This window comes from Oenanthe melanoleuca, chromosome 7, assembly GCF_029582105.1.
Source record: "Oenanthe melanoleuca isolate GR-GAL-2019-014 chromosome 7, OMel1.0, whole genome shotgun sequence".
NCBI lineage: Eukaryota > Metazoa > Chordata > Aves > Passeriformes > Muscicapidae > Oenanthe > Oenanthe melanoleuca.
In genome coordinates this window covers 21713070-21734995 of record NC_079341.1, presented here as the reverse complement: position 1 = coordinate 21734995, position 21926 = coordinate 21713070, and the positions used below count along the sequence as shown (strand labels likewise).

Genomic DNA, 21926 nt, shown 5'->3' with positions numbered 1-21926 from the left:
GGACAGTCCCCAGGTTGCCTTGGGTTGGGATGACACCTCCCTCCCTGCCGGCCCAGGCTGGCTGTGCCAGAGTTCAGCCCCTAGGGGCAGGTTGAGGACAAAGCATTCCTTCGCCTTGGGGCAAGGAAGAGGCCCCCAGGCCTCCTTTGGGGCTGGCTCAGCCACAGCTTGGGTCTAGCAAGGCATCCCACTCCACTGTGTCCCGGCCATCCAAGCTGAGAAATCCTAGGATTTCCTCCTGGCTAGTGATGCTCCACTGATGCTGGCACCCTCAGGCTGGTGGCACTGGGCTGTGCCAAAGCCGTCGGGGCTGGCCTGCTGCTGGGAAGCACCGTGTCGTGTCGCTGGCGTCCTGCTCACGCAGATTTACAGCCCCTGGCGAGGGTGGCTGGGGCCAGGTGCCGAGGACTTGCCACGGCTCCAGGAGATGGGGAAGCCCTGCCTTGCCCAGGGATGGCCAGGCAGCATCTGGCACAGACCATCCCTGACTGCTCGCTGCCCGGAGCCCGGTGTGTGGTAGCTCCGAAGCCGAACATCTCCAGCAGGGCTGGCCGGGAGCCGCACTGCCCTGGGCAGAGGCAGGGGCACAGTGAGAGAAATGGAGTCTTGACATGTTTGCAGCCTTCTGGGCAGGGAAGATTTGCGGGGATCAGGGATGCTGGGATCCCCAGCTCCGCTATCGGCTGGGAACGGAGCTGAGGGGCCCTGAAGGGAAGGGCTGGCTCCTGCCCGGGCTCCTGCTCTGCAGGAAGCATGACGGTGTCCTTTCCCTCCACATGCCGCCAGGGTCTCTCGCTGACCCGATCCAATGACACTGCCGGAGAAGGGGAAGCGGGGGAGGAAGGCTGGGTCCCCCCCGAGCCTCTCAGCTAATATGGAAAGGTGCTGGCCCTTTTCTATCTTTGCAAGTGGAGCTGGGCTGCAGGGACGGGGCAGCAGGCGCAAAGAGGGGGAGCCCAGCCAAGGAATGTGACATATCAGAGGCAGCTGCCACTTGAGGAGAGGGGGCAGAGGGAGCGCAGCTCGCCGGGGGCTGCGGGGACGGGACGGGCCGGGTCGGGTGAGGGGGGGGACGCCACGGCCCCGGCGCGGGGAGGCTCGGCGAGCGGCAGCACCCAGGGACTCGCACCGAGCCGGCGAGGAGCAGGTGCCGAGGCGCTGGGCGGGCGCGGGGGTGCAGCAGGGCACGGGGTGTCAGTGCCGCACCGCACCGGGCGCTTGGTGAGCGGCGGCTGGGCGAGCAGGAACCCGAGTCTCAGCCTAAATATAGTCCCCTGCTTGCCCACAGTGCTGCGACCTTTGGGGCTGCATTTGCACTGGGGGGTCGCCACTGCCCCTGCGCCCCAGTCAGGCACCCAGCGCCCCCGGACTGCAGGCAGGGGGAGAAGAACGTGCTGGTTTTGGGGTGACAGGGGTCGCGGGCCGTGGTGGGGGAGCTGCAGACCATGCACCGAGCACAGGGACGCAGCGGCACCAGTAGGGCTGGGGGGGAGCCCCGGGCAGCCCCGCCGAGCCCCGGCATCCCCCCGAAACGCGCCAAGGTCACAGCAGAAGCGGGGCCGGCCCAGGAGGGCTCAGCTCGCCTGGCAGCACCGTGTTTTGTGAGGAAACTGAAGAATGCGGCGATCGGCACCGGCTGTGACATCCGGCTGCGGGTGGTGGTGGTGGGCAACCCCCGGCCCAGCCTCCGCTGGTACCGAAACGAGGAGCAGCTGGCCCAGGGCGGGGACGAGTACGGCACTCTCTGGATCCGGGACAGCAAGAAGGAGGATGCCGGTGTGTACACGTGCGTCGCTGAGAATGAGCAGGGAGAGGCCATGACCAGCGCTGTGCTGGCCATCATTGACATGGAAGGTAAGGGTGAGTGGCCAGCAGCACGGCCGTGCACAGACCTTGGCACGGGTTTGCCGTGCAAAGCAGCGCTTTGCAGACTCTTGCTGGTGCGTGCCCTGGGGCCGGACAGGGCTGCTGAGCTTTGCTGTGCCCGCTCTGCCGCAGGCTGCTGCCCGGGGCCGGCGGCACTGGGGTGGCTGTCCAGCCTGGAGCGAGCATGTGGCCGCAGTACCCGCTGCCAGGCCAGGCTGGGTGCCAGGACTGGGCACAGAGGTGGGAGCATGTGATGCCAAACCTGCTCGGGGCAGGAGGAGAGAGAGAGAGAACTCCTGTAGGCTCACCATCATGGCTTTACCAGGCATTGGAAATGCACGGGGTGAACTGGAACGCCAATGGGGCTAGAAGGAGGAGCCCAACAAGTCAGAGGTGGGGTTGACAAGTAGGTGGAGCCTGTGCCCTGTGGTGGGCGAGACCTGGTGGTTAATTAGCCAAAGCAAATTAACAAGCATTTGCTCATCCCTGTGATGAGCCCCTCTGCTCATCACCCCTGGGTGTAGCAGTGAGAGAGGGAGTGCATGGGGACTGCTGCCCTTGCATGGGTGGGCTCCATCCTACAGGTTTGGGGCCCAGCCTCCTCTGCCCCCTCATAGCGGAATCATGAATCATAGAATCATAGAATTATTTATGTTGGAAAAGGCCTATAAGATCATCAATCCCAAGTCATTAACCCAAGTTTGCTGTTAAACAATTTCCCTACGTGCCACATTTACATATTTTCTGAATGCTTCCAAGGATGGTGACTCCACCACTTCCCTGGCCATTCTGTTCCAGTACTTGACAGCCCTTTTGGTGAACAAATTCTTTCTCATGGAGGATGGATGCCTCCTTACTAGGACATTGAAGGCCTGAGTGTTGGGGAGCATGGAGGCGGGTGGCACTGCTCTGGGATGTGAGATGTGCTGTCTGCATGGGGACAGTGAGGACAGGGAGTGAGGGAAGCAGCACTGAGCCCTGAGGCTCCAGGGAAGGAGTTGCACCTGGGGCTCTGCAGTGCAGGAGGCACACCAGAGGTGCTGCACCTTGAGCAGGGGACTGGATGACTGTGGCAGGTCGGAAGGAGCCTTCACAATGCTGAAGGGGAGCGCTGACCAGGAGTCTGGAGAAGAGGTGTTTAGAGGGTGGAGGAAGGTTTATGTGCAGGTCAGGATCCTGGTGGGGTAGCAGGAGGAGCAGAGAAGTGTGCAGCAGTGGTTCTGCTGTGCAGTGAGTATGTGTGGAGCACTGTGCATCACACTTTTGGGGACCATGGCACAGAGCCGTTGGATTTGGGATGAAGTGTGTGCAGAATGGGAGACGTGCACTGCCCTGGGGAGGGGCAGCCTGTCCTGCCTGGACAGCAGTGGGGTCACCCTGTTTCCATGCCCCAGTGTGCAGCTGCATCTCTCCATGGCCACAGCAGTCTGGCCCCAGTGCTGCTGGCCAGCAGCACAGCACAGTCTGATTTCCCCAGGTGCCCGTTCCCGTTGTGCTGACGCACTCTTCCCTGCTCCCAATTCCCAGCCGCCAGCCCTCACCACCGCCTTTCTGGGGCAGCTGAGGGAGGGACGGAGCAGCCAGGATTGCCTAACCTGCAGTGTGAATGTCACCCTGCCTTGGGCACTCCTCCCTGCAGGCTCCTAACCATGGATGCACCACCATTGAGCAAACAGACACCCATGAAGGCATCCCTGGGCCAGAGACACCTCTGGAGCTGTGCAGGCTCTGGGGCACTGGGTTGAGCAAGGAGCAGGGCAGCCCCTGGTGTGGCTTTGTCACTGTGGCAGTGCCAAGAGAGTGCCACATCCTGCCACTTTACAGATCTCCAGGGATCATGGAAGTTTCACTCATAGCTCTGCCATCCTTGTACTGGGAAGGGACACCCCATCCTTGTTCCCTGGAGCACTCTGTGAGCTAGGTCATCAGCCACTTACAGGGCAAGAGGGATATGAGCAGAGTCCCTAAGCAGGATAAAGTCTTGCTCTGGATTTGAGACCCCAGGCCCCTGTGTCTGGAGGTACTAGAATGCCCTTGCTCCATTGGCAAGATCAGCTCTTTCTCTGGACTTGGGGTCCCAGTCCTCTGTGTCTGGAGGTGTTGTGGTGTCCTTGCCCACCTGCCTCTGACGGGTAGTGGTCTCTGGTGGGCACAGAGCCCCTCTTCTCCCTAGTGCACTGCCAGGCTGAAGATCTCTGTGGGGCCAGTACTGGCCCTCTCCAAGGTGGCTCAGGTCCCTGCTGGTGGCCTGGGGGGGCTCCATGCTGCCCATCTCTGTACTCAGCCTGGGAAGCTCCTCCTGCACCAGCTCAGCAGTCCCCCTTGCTCACACAAGCCCGATTTAGCTCCTCTAATCTCTTGCCCTGAATCTGTCGCTCCACCCCACTAATGATTTTCTCCTGCTCTTCTCCCAGGTTCCCTGAGTGCGTCAGTGCTCACTGTGGGGAGTGGGGAGAGCATGTGTGGGGCTGGGCAGGCAGCCAAGTGCAGGGGCTACCAGGGGCACACCATCTCCACTGTCCCCTCCGTGCCCCACAGCACTCTCCTGCTGCAGGTTCTCCCTAATTCTCCACTTCCCGAGGTGCAGGTGGAGTGCACTGACCCTTCTCACACCAGCACCAGGCTGGTCCAGGGGCTTCCCAGGTCCACCCAGGGAACATCCAGATCCTTTCAGCCAGCCCTGGCCTCCCTCTATCATAGCTCTATTGCTCCTAGACTTTCTAAAGCCTTTATCACCTCTCAGCTGCATCTCCTGAATTTTTTCCCTGTAAACTGGATTAAATCACCTCTTAAGAACCTGAGCTAATCTCCTTTTAGAGTCCAGCCCTCGTTCACTGTGCCAACACTGCCTGATCCTCCCCACCCAGGCTGCCTCTCATTTCAAGGTTGGATGTGCCCATCTTGGGCTCCCAGTGCAGGGTCTTGCTCCATTCGCCTCCACCTGCACTCAGCAATCAAACCGTCTTGGAGCCTTTCCTCTGCCCAGGAAACAGCCAGCACTGCCTGGATTTGGGGGCAGGAAAGGGGGCAGAAACTTCCTATGTGTGATGGCCCTGCAAGAACCCTTCCTGTGCTAGGAGTTACAGTGGGGCAACGCTGGCGTAATTTTTCAGCTGATGGTGCATGACAGTGGCAATGGAGCCCACTGGGGACGGCTGTGCTGACAGTGTCCCTGGCGGCTCAGCATCTCTGGCCATTTATCTCAGTGCCTAATTTTAGTCCCATAATTTGCAGCACCGTGCCCATGTTTAATGCCAGCTGCCCCAGAGTGGCTCCCACCTCTGCCCCCATCCACCTGGGCAGGGGGCTGCTGTGGCGGCCACGTGTGCCAGATTCCCATCCCAGGGTCCGTCAGAGTGAGACGTCTGCTCCCAGTAAGCAGGGTGGTGAGTGCAGCTGTCCAGTCAGTCACCTCCACCCCTGCCCTCTCGCCTGCTGCTGGAGGGTTATTTTTGCTGAGGAATGTGCCATCCCCTCAGATTCTGGCAGGCTGCAGGGTTTGTGTTACAGGCAAGAGGCTGAAACCCAGGCCTGCAGTTGGGTAAATATAGCACCAATATTCGAGACTGCATGAGGGGACAGCAGCTTCTTCCTCCTTTCAGGGCTGCCCATCAGTCCCCTTGCCCTTCCTGCCTCCTGACACCAGGCTTGTGCCATGGCATGGTAGCACTGGGAAGGGGCTGGTTGCTTTCACCCTGCTGCCTGCACTCTTGCCTGCTTTTCCCCACAGCTTGCAGCCCCTTACTCCCAGATGGGGGGTATGCCAGAGGTTGGCAGGGCAGGGATGTAATGCCTCGTGCCCAGAGCCAAGGTCACGTTGTTGTTTTGCATCCCCGTGTTCTCTGCCTGCAGTGAGCACTGTGTGCTCAGGTACCCTTCTTGTGGCAGCAAGGGAGGCGGAGCTGGAGATGGCACTGGGGCATCCCAGCCCTTGAGAGAGCGGGGACAGCACAGCACTGTTCCTCCACAGGGTCAGAAAGATGCTGTGGCGCTGCCCTGCTCGGTGACAAGGGATGTTCTGCTGCTGTATTTATTTTCCCTGGGGACAGAGCTATGGAAGGTCCCCACCTACCCAGGCTCCCAGCACATCCCCACCTCCCGCCGACCATCCCCAGCAGCTCCAGGAGGTGCAAACGCATGAAAGATTCATGCCCAGACCTCCTCCTACTCGAGATGCCGCATGTACACACTGCCATCAATTATTCAAGCACTGAGACAAGGGGCTGCTGGCTGAGACCACGGGCAGGGGCTGGTGCCAGGCCAGAGCTGTGGTACCAGGTCAGGATCTGTGCAGAGCAGCTGGGAGGCCCAGCAAGGTGTGGAGGGCTGTGGTTTTTGGAACAGTGGAATTAATGCTGCATTTTGAGCAAGGGTTTGCTGTCTGGTTTGCTTGGGGCTGAGGTGTGTCCAGCAGGCAAAGCTGGAGCTTGGTGGCAGTGGGGCCACCTGCTCCAGGTCTGCTTCTTGTCCATGCCACAGGTGCACTGGCTGCTGTTCTCTGTCCCTGACCTGCAGAGGAGCAGGACATTGTCAGAGCTGCCCCCGGGCTGGGGCAGGGCAGAGGGGCAGCCCTAGTTACTGATTCACCTCCCGTAGGACACCTTCGGCTGTGACTTCGGCTTTGCCCTGGAGGGGGAATTTGCAGGTGCTGCTTCCCTGAAAAGGACTTTTGGTGCCTACAACAGGCACAGCCTCTTGGAGGTGACCCAGCTATTCCCAGGGGTTCACATCTCTGAGACAGCCCAGAGTCACTCCTGAAGCTTTTGGTGAGGGATGCTACAGAGTCACAGTTGCTGGGAAGAGCTGTGTGCCCCACCAGCCAGGAGCTGTGACCAATGGGCAGCAGATGTAGGGTAATTGGAGGATGCACAAGTGACAGTGTTTTGTCTGGACAAACGTGGTCCTCCCTGGGGCCAATCCTTGTGGGGGCTTTGGTGACAGCACCCTCACTGTGTGACAAGTCCAAGCCTTGGTGCTTCTTCCCAGCATCCCTGATGAGTCTTTTAACCCCACTTGGGCGTGAAAAGAAGGCACAAGCTGTGTGACTGCAGCAGGACCACAGGCAGGCACATACAAGGTGAGTGTGCCTGGCAGGGAAGCCCTGGGTGCAGGTACCCTGACATACATGAGCCCCACAGTTCACCTCTTAACCTAGCTCTGGCTCAAGGGTACCCATTTCTGTCCCCACCCAGGGCTGGGGGAGGGCAGCAGAGACCTCTGTCTGACAGGAGATTCCCTTAATGCCAGCTGTAGCATTTGTAGGACTTGTCTGACGTGCAGGGTCTCCACGGAAACCCCGCAGCATCACTCGAATTGTGGGACTGACAGAAATGTTGTATAAACAGCTCCTTTTGTACTGGGTAATTTGCAAGTTATTATGGAGCCATGAAAAGCCTCACGTTTGGAGTCATGAGCGGGGAGGGGAAGCAGAGAAAAGCTACCAGAGCTGCCAAGCCTCATGGGGAGCGTGATGCCTGTGAGCAGCTCCTTGTGGAGCAGCTGGCTCCCCAGGGGACAGGTGAGCAGCACGGGGACAAGCGCTGGGTGGGGAGGCCTCCAGCAGGGTCCCCATGGATGCTCTGCCGTGGGAAGGGGCAGCTCCAACAGATGGTGAGGCCAGGACCTTGGCAGCCTCTCCAAGGGCCTGGAAAGGGGGCTGATAGATGCTGCAGGGCTTGGTGAGTTGATGAGGCAAGGAATCAAGAGCTATGGGGCACCAAGAGCTATGGGGAGCATGGCATGCAAGACAGCATCTGCTGAGGCCACGGGACTGGGACTGCCCCTCTGGCTTGTAGCATCACCCAGAAAACAGTGACAGGCCAGCAGGGCTTGGGATGGTCAGCTGGGGAAGGTGTGCCTGGGTTGTGCCAGCACCCCAGGAGCACTTAGAGGTCTTAATGTCCCTGACCAGCCTCAGTGGGGACTCCCACCCACAGCTTCTGTCCACATCCCAGGAGCCCCATCACAGCTGAGTCCTGGGCACAGAGTCCTGCTCTGAGCTGTGCTGTGGGCCCTCAGCCCAGCACAAAAGGAGGTCTTATATGTGTCATGCCACATGGACAGGGACAGCAGCCTACCTTGCCAGGTCAAGCTTGTCTCCCCATCAGTCACAGAGCAGTGATGCTATGCCAGGGCTGAGCAGTCCAGCCCTGCAAATCCATGTGGGTCATGAGGCATCTGGGGGCCAGGGTACAAGGTTTGCCTTGGCACCAGCACTGGGACTGGAGGCTGTGTGGTCTGCAAGGGGAATTGATGTGAAGCACTGTGCCCATATTGGCTCCTGTCCATGTACAGCTGTGCTGTGACCCACACCTGTATCTTGGCAAGGGGATCTTTCTCCATTACTAATGGTTGGAGGATGTGGGGGACTGAGAAGAGGCTGCAGAGTGATGGTGAGCCTATATCTCGGATGGGCAGTGCAATGGTGCACTGCAAATGTGCTGCTGGGTGCAGGGTTGTGGCAGATGGTGGCACTGAGGCTGCCCTGTTTGGGAATGCCTTGGGGACAGCACACAGTGCTGTTGTGCTATGTTGTTTCTGTCCCAGTTGGTCTGCATGTGGGGGCTGTAATGGGGGGCTGTGTCCCAACAGAGAAGTGCAACCTCTGTCCTGGGCAGTGGGGCAGGATGGACAGGTGAGAGGGAACAGCGGTACAGCTGCACTGCCTGGCAGGGGGCTCGGACCCCTGGCTGCCGTGTAGACAAAGCCAGAGGTGGAGAGACCATGTACCCGCCTCAGACACGCCCCCTCCCTCCCCTCTACGGCGCTGGCCCTCGCCCCCCACCACCTGTGCCCTGCCTGTCCCCCACCTCTGTTACTGTGTGCCAGGGCTGGCGGGGAGGCGGAGGCGGAGGCAGGCGGGGGAAGGATGGAGGGAGGAGCACTCCAGTGATGCTTCATGCTCACAGCTCAGCCCTCCCGAGAGCCCAACCTGGCGAGCCCCTTCCTCTCCCTCCACCGCTCCCGGCTGCCGGCGGTGAAGGATGCTCGGAGCATCGCTCGCTGCCGCGACGTGCTGACAGCGGGGACCCCGCCGGGAGCGGGCTGCCGTCCTGCCGGGCCTGAGTCCGTGTCACCGGGCCAGCAGGGCTCTGCAGAAGCATGAAGAAGATCTGGGTGAAGAAGCGTTTCCAGGTAAGGGCTCCAGGCTGCCGTGCCGGCGGGTGCCGGGAGAAGGGGGCAGTGCCGAGAGCGGCTGGGGATGGGAATGGATGCTGATGGAGACGGGAATGGGGATGCGAATAAGGATGAGGATGGGAGTGTCCCTCCAGCCCTTCCGCTGCCCCCCGGGGCTCCCCAGGGCTGTGCACAGCACCAGCCTCAGCCCCGCTTGCAGAGCTGCCAGCTGCTTGCCTGGCCTCACCAGCCCGGGCAGGAGGGGCAGAGGGCAGGGGCTCCGCGCCTCCTGTGCCAACACCCGGGCTGCGACCCCCGCCGGAGCTTTCCCCACGCCCCTCTCTGCCCTCTGGAGCCGGGGCAGCAAATGGAGGCTGCTGCATGGCTCCCCCGGCCCCACCGCCGGTGGTCACGGAGCTGGAGAGGAGGCTTTGCATGCGTCATCCCCTCCGCGTCAGGAGCATGCCTGGCACAGGCAAGGCTCCTTCGCGGGCCCGCCGCACGCTCCGCTGCCGAGCAGAGAACAAGGACGTCACTTGGCCCCGGCGGTGGGGGGGAGGATGGGGAGCATCCTTCCAGGAAGCCCCCCGCCCCCAATTCCCGGGGGCATGCGAACCCAATGCGGGCGCATTGCCTCCCCGCTGTCACTGCTGGTGGCACAGAAGGGACTGGGAAGGGGCTGGGAAGCGGCTGTCACGCACAGCACCTTCCCAGGGGTGGAAGATGCAGGATGGGACACAGGTCCCCAGAGAGAGAAGGTGCTGAGGGTCCCTCTGGGGCAGGGTGGAATGCACAGCCTGGCTGCCCCATCTGCGTTTGGGGGCAGCAAGTCCAGGGGCTTGCCCGTGTGGCAGGGCAGGGTCCTGCACTGCTGGCTGAGCACGGGAGGGGTTTCAGAACAGCCACAGTAGCTGTCTCTCTGCACCAGGCAAGTCAGTCACTCCCTCCCCACCTCATTCTATCCCTGCTCCCTGTCTGCCTGTTTCACACAATAGGCAGCAGTGCCATGTAGTGCTGGGCTCCACGTGCTAGGTGGTGGCAAGCTCCATGGTCCCAGGAGATCCTTCACTCCCCGTTGGCCCCATGGCCACGGTGAGGGATGCCCCATGCCTGGGCCAACACAGGACCCCAGCCTGGGCAGGTGGATCCATGGCTGGCTCAGGGGAAGGAAACTACTCCAGGTCTCACCCAGCTGCCTTGTAGTGCAGGGTTGAAGCTAGGTGTGGATCCCAGCCATCTCTTCTCTCTACTTCTGGCTGGGTAGGCACAGAATATGCTCCTGGGGCTCCTCCACCCCTTTTTCCAAGATGCAAATGAAATCCCACGTAGGAGGATTACCCCCACTCTCTGTCTGTCCCCTTCGTGCAGACTCCGACCCCACACCAAGCCCTGAGCTGCTTCTGCCCCCTTCCCATCTCCTGGCCTGGGGCTGGCCCTGCATCACCCAGCACTCACTCCCTAGTGGGCTGCAGGTGGGTGCTGTGCTTGAGGCGGGTCCAGTCTGCAGGGTGCCCTGATCCTACAAGGTGCCTTGATCCTGTAGAGACCTGTTGAGAGGTGAAGGGGAGGGGGCTCAGCCCCTCTGTGGCTCTGGGCAATGGAGCCCAGCCCAGGCCCACTGGGTGCAGTCACCATATTTGATGGGGAGCCGATGGCGCCTGTCCCTGGGGAAGCCACATGAGTACCCGATAATGGCACTCAATTGCATTTTCATTTTTTAATGGGGGAATTATCCGCCGATGGTGCAGTTAATCACTCATCTTTCCCTGGCCTGGAAGACGGGCTGCCAGCCAGAACCAGCACAGTCAGCCGAGAAGGGGAGGTGACGCCTGGCTCAGCCTGAATACAAATATGTCTCGTGCAGCCACTGCCCTCTGGCCAGCACTGCATGCAGGCAGGGGCTTGATGGGAACCCCTGAGTGCTGCCCACGTGCAGGTTATGCCGCTGCAGTGGCATACTGCAGCCTGCTGCCCTTCAAGGGCAACTAGCTGCTCGCCATGCTCGGCTGTCCATCCCTGCTGGCTGGCTGTCCCTGGGGTCTGGCTGTCTGTGACCTGCTTGGCAGCTGGAGGGGTGGTGGGGCAGGAGGGGCTGGTGGAGTGGAGGGCTTCAAGACAGTTGGGTGTCCAGCTCTGGGCTCCACACTGGGGAGACAGGGCCTGGGCCATCAGTGTCCTGGGGAGACCCTGTCACCCAGACTGGCTGGGAAGGATGTTCAGTCCTGGCAGCCCAACCCTGCCTGTCTGCACTTCACATTCCCACTGCTGCCTGTCTTGGAGATCACCCCGTCCCTCTGCTTTCCTTGGATATGGCGTCAGTGCACACTGGGTCTGGCAGACAGGTTGCCCTCAGCTGGTCCCTGCTCTGGCATGCAAGTGCCCAGCCCTGGGCTGCAGCGCAGAGGGCAGCCAAGTTGGCACGGAGCTCCTGATGCTTCCACCCCATGCTTGGGTCCCACCTGCCTGCCCAGACGGCCTGGGTGAGCGCAGCCCCTGTGCCTCCAACTCGGCACCAAGAGGCCAGTCCCGTGCTGCCAGGCAGCCTCTCTCTCAACTGGCATGGCCTCTACAGGGAATGGAGGATGCTGTCCCCGTGCTGGGACTCTGGCCATGGTGGAGTCTGGGCCAGTGCCTGGAAGACATTTTGCTGGCCAAATCCCCAGTGCTGGCTGGGTGGCTTTAAAGGGGCTGCAGAGCACTTGGGCAGCAGCCCAGGCAAAGACTTCGCTGCAGGCTATGCCAGCTGCAGGAAGCAGTTCTGGGGCATCTGGGATACCCAGGACTATCACCCTTGGACTTGGGCTGCAACACAGGGCTGGGGTGCACAGTGCCAGGGTGCACAGTGCCATCACCGAGGGGACTCTGTGCGCGCGTGCGCACAGGTGTGTGAGAGTGTGAGCGGCTGGGCATGCGCCACACGTGCCCACCCACACCCATCCATCTCTGCGTGTGCGGGGGCGTGTGCCTGTGGGTACCCGTGGGTGTGCAGCGAGGGCGCATGTGAGCAGTGCCAGGTGTGCCCTGCCAGGGGGAGGGCGTGAGTGGCACGACGTACGTGAGCAGTTGTGGGTGTGAGCGGTGCTGCGTGTGCTGGGATGGGGTGTGTGTGTGTGTGTGTGTGTGTGTGTGCAGGGCAGGTATGTATCGCCATGCTGTGGGTAATGCTCTGTTCTCTTTTCCTTTGCAGAAGACCGGCCACACGCGGCGCTTCGGGCGCTTCACGCATGGTGCGTTGAGTTACCAGGACCCAACTCCCCCCGCTGCCCCAAATGTGCCGGGATGGGGTCCACCACCATGCTGCAAGGGGCAGTGAGCAGAGGCTGGGCAGGGCTGCATTGCATCTTGCCAGCCACAAAATAGGGTCCCAGCCAGCTCACAGTGTCCCCCATGCAGCTGATCTGCTCCTGGCCCTGCAGCTCTGCTTGCTCAGGGACTGCCAGACTGTTGTGGCCTGGATTGGGAATCTGATGCACTAGCAGTGCAAGGAGCAGCTGGTCGTGTTCTGGGCTGCAGAGGGGTGGCTCGGAATGGAGGGAAGCAGTGTGGCCCCCTGCAGACCTTAAGAGTGCAATGGAGAGGAACGGTGTTGGGGCAGGGGACATGTTCCTCACTGCAGGGGTTGTTGCTGCAGCTTGTGAGGGCTTGTGAGTGGCAAGGAAGAAAGTCAGTCCTTCCCTGGCAGCATGGCACTAGCTTTCCTGGAAATGGAACATTAGGGTGATACTGAAATGGCCTTGCCACATCCTGCCCTGTGGGGGGCAGCTCTTAGTGATGCCCTGCCCTGAGAATTTTGGCTTTATCAACCACAGCACAGCTATATTGTACAGCACTTGCACTGGTGGGGCAGAGGACGGACTTGTACATGCCAGGAGGAGGCTGTGTGCACATGGACACGTGTCTGTGTGCTCTAGCACTCCCAGGAGTGCCCAGCTGGGGCACAGACTGGGAGGGCCCAACCCCAGGCTGAGATGCTCTGCAGAGCACAGAGGGATGTGTGGATACTGCAGTGGTGAGGCCAGCAGCTCCAGGGGTAGGGGGTGGCTGTCCTGCTGAGCAGGATGTGGCTGTGGCACAGGGAGAGAATGGTTCTGTGCGTGGCACAGGTGGGACGGTGTGTGCGAGGTGAGGGTCTGTGCAGCGCTGGAGTGGTGTGCAGTGAATGTGATGCAGAGTGGAGACATGGTGGGGAGGTGCTGGGGACGAGGCCCCCCTGCTGCCCCCGCGTCTCCGCAGGCCGGGCCGATAACCGGGTGTTGATGTCTCTCTCTCTCTTGCTGCCCCTATGGAAGCGAAGTTTTCCGCTCCTGCAGGAAACAAAGCTACGGTATGAAGACCCCTTCCCAATGCCGTCCCTGTCCCCATAGTGGACCCTGTGCCCCAGCCTGCCACCCTGCTCTGTCACTTCCACTGTCCCCTTGCCCTGCTTTTTTGTCCCTGTGCCACCTCTGCGAGCTGCATTCCCGCTGCTGGCACTGCCTCCCTTCTTCCCGACATCTAACACTGTTCCTGCCTGCCCTTGCCCTGCTGGACTTTCCCACTCCCAGTCCTGCCTTTCCATACTGGCAGCTTGTCCCTGCAGGTCACAGTCATGCCTCTTGCTCTGGAGCTGCCTGGGCACTGCTCTCCTGCTCCTGGAGCCAATGGGTCTACAGCAGGCAGTACCAGTGCGTCTGCTGTCTCTTGGTACACTCACTCCCTACCCTTCCCTCCCACCCCAGACTCGGAGACAGGTGAGGATGAATCCAGCGACCCCCAGGTGACACAGCGCAGTGATCTCCAGGATGAGACGGCCTTCAGCACCCCCACGGGTGAGTGGGGACACCTGGCTGGCACTGAGCCCTGACACTGGCTGCTGGCCATGGCTTCTCACAAGGCCTCTGCTGGCCAGGATTTGAGAGTGTCCATGGAGAGGAAGCTGTGATCCACTCATACAAAGGGGAGAGAGCCTGAGGCAGCAGGGTGCTGCTCAGGACATGCTGGGCCACCCTATGGTGGTTCAGCCCTCTCCGAGCAGGGTGCTGAGCTTTTCCCCACAGGCACCCAGTCTTGGCTCATTCCTCTTCTCTCAGGTGGGTCTGACACGCTCGTGGACGCCTCCATGAACACAACACCAACCTCAGTGCTGGCCCTGTCCCAGGCAGAGGAGCGCTCCAGCTGGTCAGGCAGCCAGCAGACCGTGGTGGAGAAGGAGACGGATGCCAGCCTCTCTGCACGGGGACCCTACCTCCGTCCCGCTGCCTGGCTGCAGCCGCAGGGAACCCCAAGGCAAGCAAACACGCCGGCCCCGCGTGGCGCCGAGGTGCGGCACCTGGGCGTGGAGCCGCTGGTGCGGGCATCACGGGCTAATCTGGTGGGCACGAGCTGGGGGTCAGAGGATAGCCTTTCGGTGGCCAGCGACCCGTACGGCAGCGCCTTCAGCCTGTACCGAGGACGGGCGCTCTCTCTCCATGTGTAAGTAGCTAGGGGGAGCACACGGAGGGGACATCGTGCTGGGGCCATCTCCTTCCAACCCCTGCAGCCATCTCCTTCCCTCCACCTGGGCTTTCTTTGCCTTCACCTTCCCAGATGAGGAGTGGGGACTCTGAGCAGTAGGCAGCCTGTTCTCGGTAAGAAGGTGGGAGCAACGCCGCCTGGGGGTGATGTAGAGTGGGGTCCCTTTCTGCTGTGGCCAGATTGAGGCTGGGGGTACGCCCTGTGCCACTGCTTGAGCTGCAGTACCCCACCCACAGATTATACCATGGGCATTTTCCCATTCCGCCCCACCATGGTGCTCTGTGTAGCTCACAGTGTGGGGAACTGGAGGTGCACAGTAGCCTGGGACACACTTGCAAGTATCTGCCCACGGTACAGGGGTGGCAGCAGGGTCCAGGAACATGCTGCCTCCTCAGATCCTGCTGATGTGCTCAGAGCCCTCGTCCTCCCTGCCACCTTTGGTTCCCATACCTGCAGGCCTGCTCCTTTGACCTCCATCTTGCTCTTTCTTTTGTTTAAGGCTGCTTCTTCCACCAGAACCTCATCTCCACCTTATGATTTCCACTCTGCGTTTGCTGAGCCCCTGGGGACAGTGCGATAGGAAGATGTGCCCACAACAGCATGTGCATGGGCAGAGCTTGCAGCCTTGGGGCCCCACTCTGGGCAGGCTGCACTACCTCAGCAGACCAGGACACCCCAGAAAACCGGGGCACCCCCCAGCCCCTGGTCCTGTCTGCATGGTGGCCTGGTGGCCCTGGGGAGGGTACTCACTGGGTATCCCAGCACCACAGCATCACCCTGCTGCTCCACATGAGTAGCCCTGGGCAAGGGATCTCAGCAGCCCAGGACTCTCACCTAATCCAGCCAGGTCCCAGTGGTCTTGGGGTCACCAGATGCCCTTTCTGGGATCCCTTGAGTCTCCCCAGTCACAAGGCTGCCCTGAACTGTTTGACAGCATTGCTATGCCCCATTGGGCACTGTGGTGCAGGCTGGAAGCTGGGATGAGGCCAAGCAGGTACAAGGGTGGTCTCTAAGCTATGCTCCTCTGTCTCTGCCCTTGCAGCAGCATCCCCCAGGGAGGCTACCGGAGAGATGACCTCCACAGAGGCCCTGTCTCTCCAAAGCCTGGTGCAGAGCCCCCAAAGTCCCCCGCCGCCCTGCCGCTGACTGCCAAGCCTCCCATCGTCCGCTCACCATCTCCTCGTGCTGGCACAGGCCTGCAGCCACCCACTGGCACCGCGTCCCAGCCTGCCGCCCGTGGCCCTGGCGTCCCCTCCTTCACACCCGTCACCCCTCGCAAGAAGTCCTCAGTGCCGGTAGAATACCAGGACATCGTTCCTGAGGAGTACGAGGAGAAGATCAAGAAGCCCAAGTCCTCTGGGTACTCACAAGGTAGCACACAAGAGTCCCGTCCGCAGACACCCATGAGCGACGCCTCTGGCCGCATCTCCGTGCGGGCATCCCCCAAGCTGGTGCGTGCTGGCTCCAGGATCTTTGAGAGGCTGCAGTACTTTGAGGAGCGGCAGAGGAGCCTGGAGCAGGACAGTCCCTTTCCCGCGTGCTCCAACCTGCCGCTGCGCAAGACGCGCTCCTTCGACCAGCCTGGCACTGGCTCGCGTCGGGCCAGCACTCCAGGCGGCTCGCGGGAGGACCTGCGGGAAGGCGGCCCCTGGGAGCCGGGCAGCACGGCAGCGTGCCGGCGTCTGGCCTTCCGGCAGAAAGCCGCGTCCTTTGACGAGCGGGGCAAGTTCGCCAACCGCGTCTACGCCATCGAGCACAAATTCGCAGAGGAGCTGACGCGCATCAAGCGGACCGTCTCCAAGCAGCAGCTGCGGCGCTCCCAGGAGCTGTGCAAAGCCGGGTTGCCCCCGGCACCCTCGCCCCCAGCGGCCAGCGAGCCCCCTGCACCCCGTGCCCCCCGCACCTCCTCCTCTCAGGGCGCCGGCGGACGCAAGGCATTGCCAGCCAAGAGTTGCCCGCCAGCAGAGAGCACACACGTCATCCAGCACCTGGCACTTTCCAGCGTGGTGTTGGTGGGACCTGATGGGGAGCCACTGCCAGGAGGGCAGAGGGGGAAGAGAGCCCCAGCGGGGGGAGGTGGGGCGGCTGGACAACCCAGTTCAGCGGAGGATGCAGGTGCCAGGAAGGGTCTGCAGCAAGAAGGCACCGGGGAAGTGAAGAAGAAGGAGCAGTGGCCGTTGGCACAAGCCAGCCCGCAGGGAAGGGTGGCCCTCTCGCAGGCGGGTCCCGCCGAAGGCAGCCCGTTCCCAGATGGAGGCCCCGCCCGTGGCCCTGGGGCAGTGAGCGAAGCTCTGGCTGCCCGACTGGCTGTGCCCCACGGACTGTACCGGCGGCCGGAGACGCCCACAGAAGTGCGGTTCCTGCCTTGGGCAAAGCCAGGGATGGAGCAGGAAGCTCGTCTGGAACGAAGCTGGGCAGGACAGCACGTTGTGGGCAGAGACGTGGAGAGAAAGCAGATGAAAGTGTCCGAGAAGAAAGAAAGTGGCCGGATGGCTCAAGAAGGCAGGAGCACACGGAGTAAGGGGAAGGGACGCCGAGCCAGGCCCACCTCTCCAGAGCTAGGTAGGGGCATGTCTTTCTGCCCACCTGAAGGCACAGAGCTGGTTTGGCCAGTCCCTGGGTGGGTTGGGGGACCTCCAGCCTGCCCCTGGGAGGCATGGGGAGCCCAGGGCTCGAGTGGAGGTACATGACTCTGGAAGCTGGGCTAATTGGCACCAAGCAGTGCTGTAAGACAGGCCAGCCTGGCTGCCAGTTTGCTGGGCCTTGAGGTTACAACACCTGCTATCTTCTCCATACCTCTTGCCTACAGCGTTCTGACCTGTGGCATAGAGCCCTGGTCTGGGGCACAGGGCACCCACTGGAACTTGTCCTATTTGGGCCATGTTCAGTGGTCCAGGCAGGGCATGCAGCCCAAGCTTCCCCAGGGGAAGGTGGCTTGGCTGAGGGAGAGGTATCCTGCCCATCCCAGCATGCAGCAGTCAGACTATACCTGAGCTGGGAGCTTCTTCTAGGCTCTGCTCTAGCCAGAGAAATGTCAGGCCCACATGTCTGAGGCTCCTGGCACAGCCCCAGGACTTCTGTCCGTGCACTGGGGCCATGAGAGGGGAGGGAGCTGGGAGGGGCTTGCTGATGTATTGGGGTGCAGCAGCCAGCATCCCAGAAGGACTGAGGGAAGAAGTTCAGGGAGTAGGGTACAGCAGGCTATGTAGCCCTCCTTCTACACCCCACTGCCACTTCATCTCTTATGTCCTATGGGGATGTACAATAAGCTGTATGCTTCCTGGGCCATGGTCCCCGTCTTGTCCCTGCTGCCTTCTCCATGCCATGGTGGATCCTGATGTGGCCTTTTCCTCCACTGGACGGCCTGAGTACCTGCTAATGCCCCAGCGAGGGTGTGTTGAGGAGTGGGTGGAGAGATCCATGCTCTGCCTGCATGCAGCCCAGCATGGACCCACGCACTTCACCCTGCTGACAGCCACGGGGCCCCTCTCTCCCTGTCCAGAGTCCTCCGATGACTCCTATGTCTCAGCGGGTGAAGACCCTCTGGAAGCCCCCATCTTTGAGATTCCCATCCAGGACATGGCAGTGGTCGTGGGGGCAGAGGTGCTGCTCAAGTGCATTGTCACGGCCAACCCCCACCCAGAAGGTGAGCCAGGGGCTGGGTGTGAGGGGCACGAGCATGGCAGAGGACTCTGTGCATGTCCATGTCCCACCTGTGCAATGAGTGGGACACCCAGTGCTGAGCTGGGTATTTCAGGGGAGAGATACATTCCTTTGCCCTTCCTCACCTCAGACAGGAGTGAACTGCTTGGATACTGCCTGCTAGGACACAGTGCAGAGGACAGGATGCCTGCTGTCACCCAGTGCTGGGCTGGGCTATTGGGAAAGTGGGAGAAGGGCTACTGAGCGCTGCACAAGCAGGGACGGGTGATGCAACCTGATCTATTGGGTGCCGTCCCTGCCCATGGCGGGGGAGGTGTTGTTGGAACTAGATGATCATCAGGGTGCCTTCCAACCCAAACCATTCTATGATAATCTGGCCTTCTGTTGTGACAGCTCAGGTGGTTTCCCGGGGCCAGAAGCTTGGGGCTGATGGCCTCTGGACACACTGTATCTAGGATGTGCACGAGGGCAGCTGGGCATCCAGGGCCGCTGCCAGTCGCCAAAGCCAGGCAGAAACCAAGCCGCTTTAATTCCCTCTTCCAGCCTCCACTGGAGGGCAGGAGGATGTCAGGAAGCAGATAGGGACCAGCCACGGTCTCTCTGTCCGAGGGCCGTGAGATCGCGGGGCTGCTTCCCATAGCAAATGGGTCCTCAGGCCAGGCAAAGGAGCGCCTGGCCTCCCCGGGATCCTGCGCAGACCCCGGGAAAGCTCGGACTCGCCTGCCCACGCGTGACCCTCGCCTCTGCCGGCAGTGTCCTGGAGGAAGGACGGGGTCCCTCTGCGGAGCAGCACGACGCGCCCCATCAAGGCGGAGGGCGAGCGGCACACGCTGCTGGTGCGTAGCGCCCGGGTGGCCGATGCCGGGCTGTACACTGTCACCGCGACCAACGAGGTGGGGGCCACCTGCTGCAGTGCCATCCTCAGCGTGCGGCCCGGTGAGTGCCGGCGGATGGAGGGAGGCCGGGAGGGAAGGAGGGAGGCAAGGAGGGGGGCAGACAGGGAGGGAGCGAGGGCTGGCGCCGCGGCAGGCTGGCTGCCAGCTCTGCCGCTGCTGTCACTGGGAAGAAACCGGCTTCCTTACCCTACAAGGCTCTGTCTGAACCAAAGCAGCTGACGTGCTCCCGGCAGCCATGGAAGGATCCTACCGTGGGGGGAGCGAGGTCAGGCTGTGAGCATCCCCTGACGCACAGCAAGCAGCCCAGTGTCCGGCCCCCACACCTGCCCCGTGTCCCGCTAGACATGGGGGTAACACCAGCCTGCCCTACAACCCGCAGACCATGTGGGTACTCCTGCCCTCAGCGTGAAAACCATGCGGGTACTCCCACCTCCAGCATGTGAACCGTGGGGATAACCCAGCCTGCTCCCCAACCCGCAAATTGTGGGTGAATCCCTGCGCTCCACTCTGCTAGCCGCGGGGAGACCCCCGTCCCACAAATTATTAGCTGTGGGGATACCCTGCCTGCCCACTAAGCTGCTAGCCGGGGAGAACCCCACCGCATCCCCACGCCACTGGCTATGGGGACACCCAAAGCCCTCCCCATTCCCAGAGAGTGTCTCTGGGCAGGGGCAGAGGCTCAGAGCTGCCCCGAGGGCTGGAAGCACCCCAAACCTCCCCGCTCCGTGGTTAGGCGGGACTATACACGCAGGGGCAGCCGCGGCCGGGCAGGGTCGGCCGGGCACGGCGGTGGGGGGCCGGGAAGGGCCCCGGCAGGCCCCAGCCCGCCGCGGGCCCTCCCCCGAGCCGCTGGCCCAGCCCCGGGGGCCGGCCGGCGCTGGGGCGGGCTCAGCGGGCCGGCGGCGCTGCGAGCTGGCGGCGCCCGGCACCGGCAGCGCCACGGGCACCGACGGCGGCTCGGCGGAGTGGCGCGTGTCGATCGCGGGGCTGCCGTGGCCCCGGTGAGTGCGGGGTGTTTGGGGGGCGGTGCGGACAGGGGGAGGTCGGGCTCAGTCTCCCAGCACTCCGCTGGAAGCTACCCGCGGGCATGAAACGCGGAGACACAGCCCTTGCCCAGTAGCGGGCAGGCCGCTCGCCTCCCGCGGCACAGGGCAGGGAGCTTGGAAGTCCGACGGCCGGGCTAAGGGGGCCGGCACCCCCGTGGTGGCGACTGGGCTCTGTCAGTCCCCCGTGCCGCTCGCCGCTCCCCATCCCGTCCCCCGCCGGCCCCTGTATCCCGCACGCCGCGAGTCCCCCAGTCCGGCCCCCGATGGCGCGGACTGGCCGGCGGGCGGGCTGCAGGGGGGAGCGCAGCTGCCAATGTCACCTTCAGCCGTGCCGGCCCGGGCAGGGACAGCCATCCCGGGAATCCGGGCGGCTTAAGGATGGGAGCGCGGGCTGCTGCGTAAGAGCCACTTGAGCCCTGCTGTCGCCTTGCGGAATATCGCGTCCCCTTATCATCCCGCGGCGTGCTGCTCACCCCCTCCCCCGGCACGGCCACGCACCCCTTCGCTGCCGGCCATTGTCGAGCCGGGATGTGCTGCGGGGTGGGTGTCCGTCCACCCCTGTAATGCAGGGTGGTGGAAAGGGGTGCCCTAACCCGCCTGCCCGGCTCCGGTTGCTGCCAGCTCCTTATCCAGCCTCTTCTGTGCTAGCACCCGTTGTGGAGCGGCATGGGAACTCGCCCCCCGCCGTCGGCCAGGCCAGCCCCATCACATCGGACGAGGAGTACCTGAGCCCCCTGGAAGAGTTCCCCGAGTCCGGCACCCCCCAGCACAGACCGGCCATGAAGTTGCAGCCAAGAGCTGAGCATGGGGCTGCCCGCGGCTCTCCAGAGACCACCTTCAAGGCTTCACCCACCTTTGAGGTAAGATAACAAATCCCCCAGGACGTGGTAGAGGGGTGCAGTGCTCTGTGACTGCAGTGCTGTGGTCGTCAGTTCCAGGAGGTGATGGATTAGGTCTTCCTACCCCTTGATCTGATGTGGGGTCCTCCCAGCACCTGGGCAGGCTCCACTCCACCAGCTTCCCTGGTACTCCTGTTGCGATAGGGGACAGCCAGCCTTGGGTGCAGTGGTGGGGGTGCACGGTCCTGTGTGCAGGTGGTTCTTGCTGCTCTCTGACCCCTCTCTCCCCAGGTATCCTTGTCGGACCAGTCGGTGCTGGAGGGGCAGGATGTTAGCATGAGTGTTCGTGTCCGTGGGGAGCCCAAGCCCATCATTTACTGGTGAGTCCTGCTGCTCTCTGGGGTCACAACTGGGCAGAAAAGGAGTGCATAGACACAGTGACCTCTCAGTTTGGGGATGGTTAGCATGCAGCTCTCATCCTCAGCAGGGAGTGTTGGAGAAGGTTTTTTTGGGGACAGCCAGGGTGGGTGTGCAGGGCCAGGTATGACCATGATGTTCTGCCTCTGTCTGGAGCAGGCTGAGAAATAGGCAGCCAGTGAAGTATGGCCGCCGGCACCATGCGGAGGAGGCAGAGGGAGTGCGGGGGCTCTTCACACTGCACATCCTGGCAGCGGAGCACACTGACACCGGCTTCTACACCTGCAAGGCCGTCAATGAATATGGCACCAAGCAGTGTGAGGCCAAGCTGGAGGTCAGAGGTAAAACTCCCTGAATATATCACCCAAGAACCTGAGGGGCCAGCTGGCTCTAGTGCCCTGCATGAGCTGTGGGGAAGGGGCCACTGCAGACCTCCCCAGTGGTGCAACATAAGAAGGGGACAAGCCAGACCACCCTGTGGTGGCCCAGGCAAGGAACAGGAAAGTGGAGCTGCGTGCCTGGGGCTATCCACAGAGGCTGGCCCTGCAGCAGAAGGCAGGCTGCCTTGCTGTCTCATCAGATGTGCAGTC

The 21926-nt window shown here is 62.1% G+C and overlaps 1 protein-coding gene across 1 annotated transcript in view; it reads left to right on the top strand.

Annotated features, from left to right (window-relative positions):
• Positions 1-1445: 1445 nt before the first annotated feature.
• The window catches only part of SPEG (striated muscle enriched protein kinase), a 38029-nt gene continuing 17548 nt past the window's right edge, over positions 1446-21926 (top strand). The window contains exons 1-9 of the mRNA XM_056496569.1: positions 1446-1854; positions 13701-13790; positions 14052-14433; positions 15518-17037; positions 17978-18121; positions 18892-19074; positions 20729-20940; positions 21211-21299; positions 21496-21677. Coding sequence (XP_056352544.1) covers positions 1446-1854; positions 13701-13790; positions 14052-14433; positions 15518-17037; positions 17978-18121; positions 18892-19074; positions 20729-20940; positions 21211-21299; positions 21496-21677 — 3211 coding nt within the window. The remainder of the gene's footprint in view (positions 1855-13700; positions 13791-14051; positions 14434-15517; positions 17038-17977; positions 18122-18891; positions 19075-20728; positions 20941-21210; positions 21300-21495; positions 21678-21926) is intronic.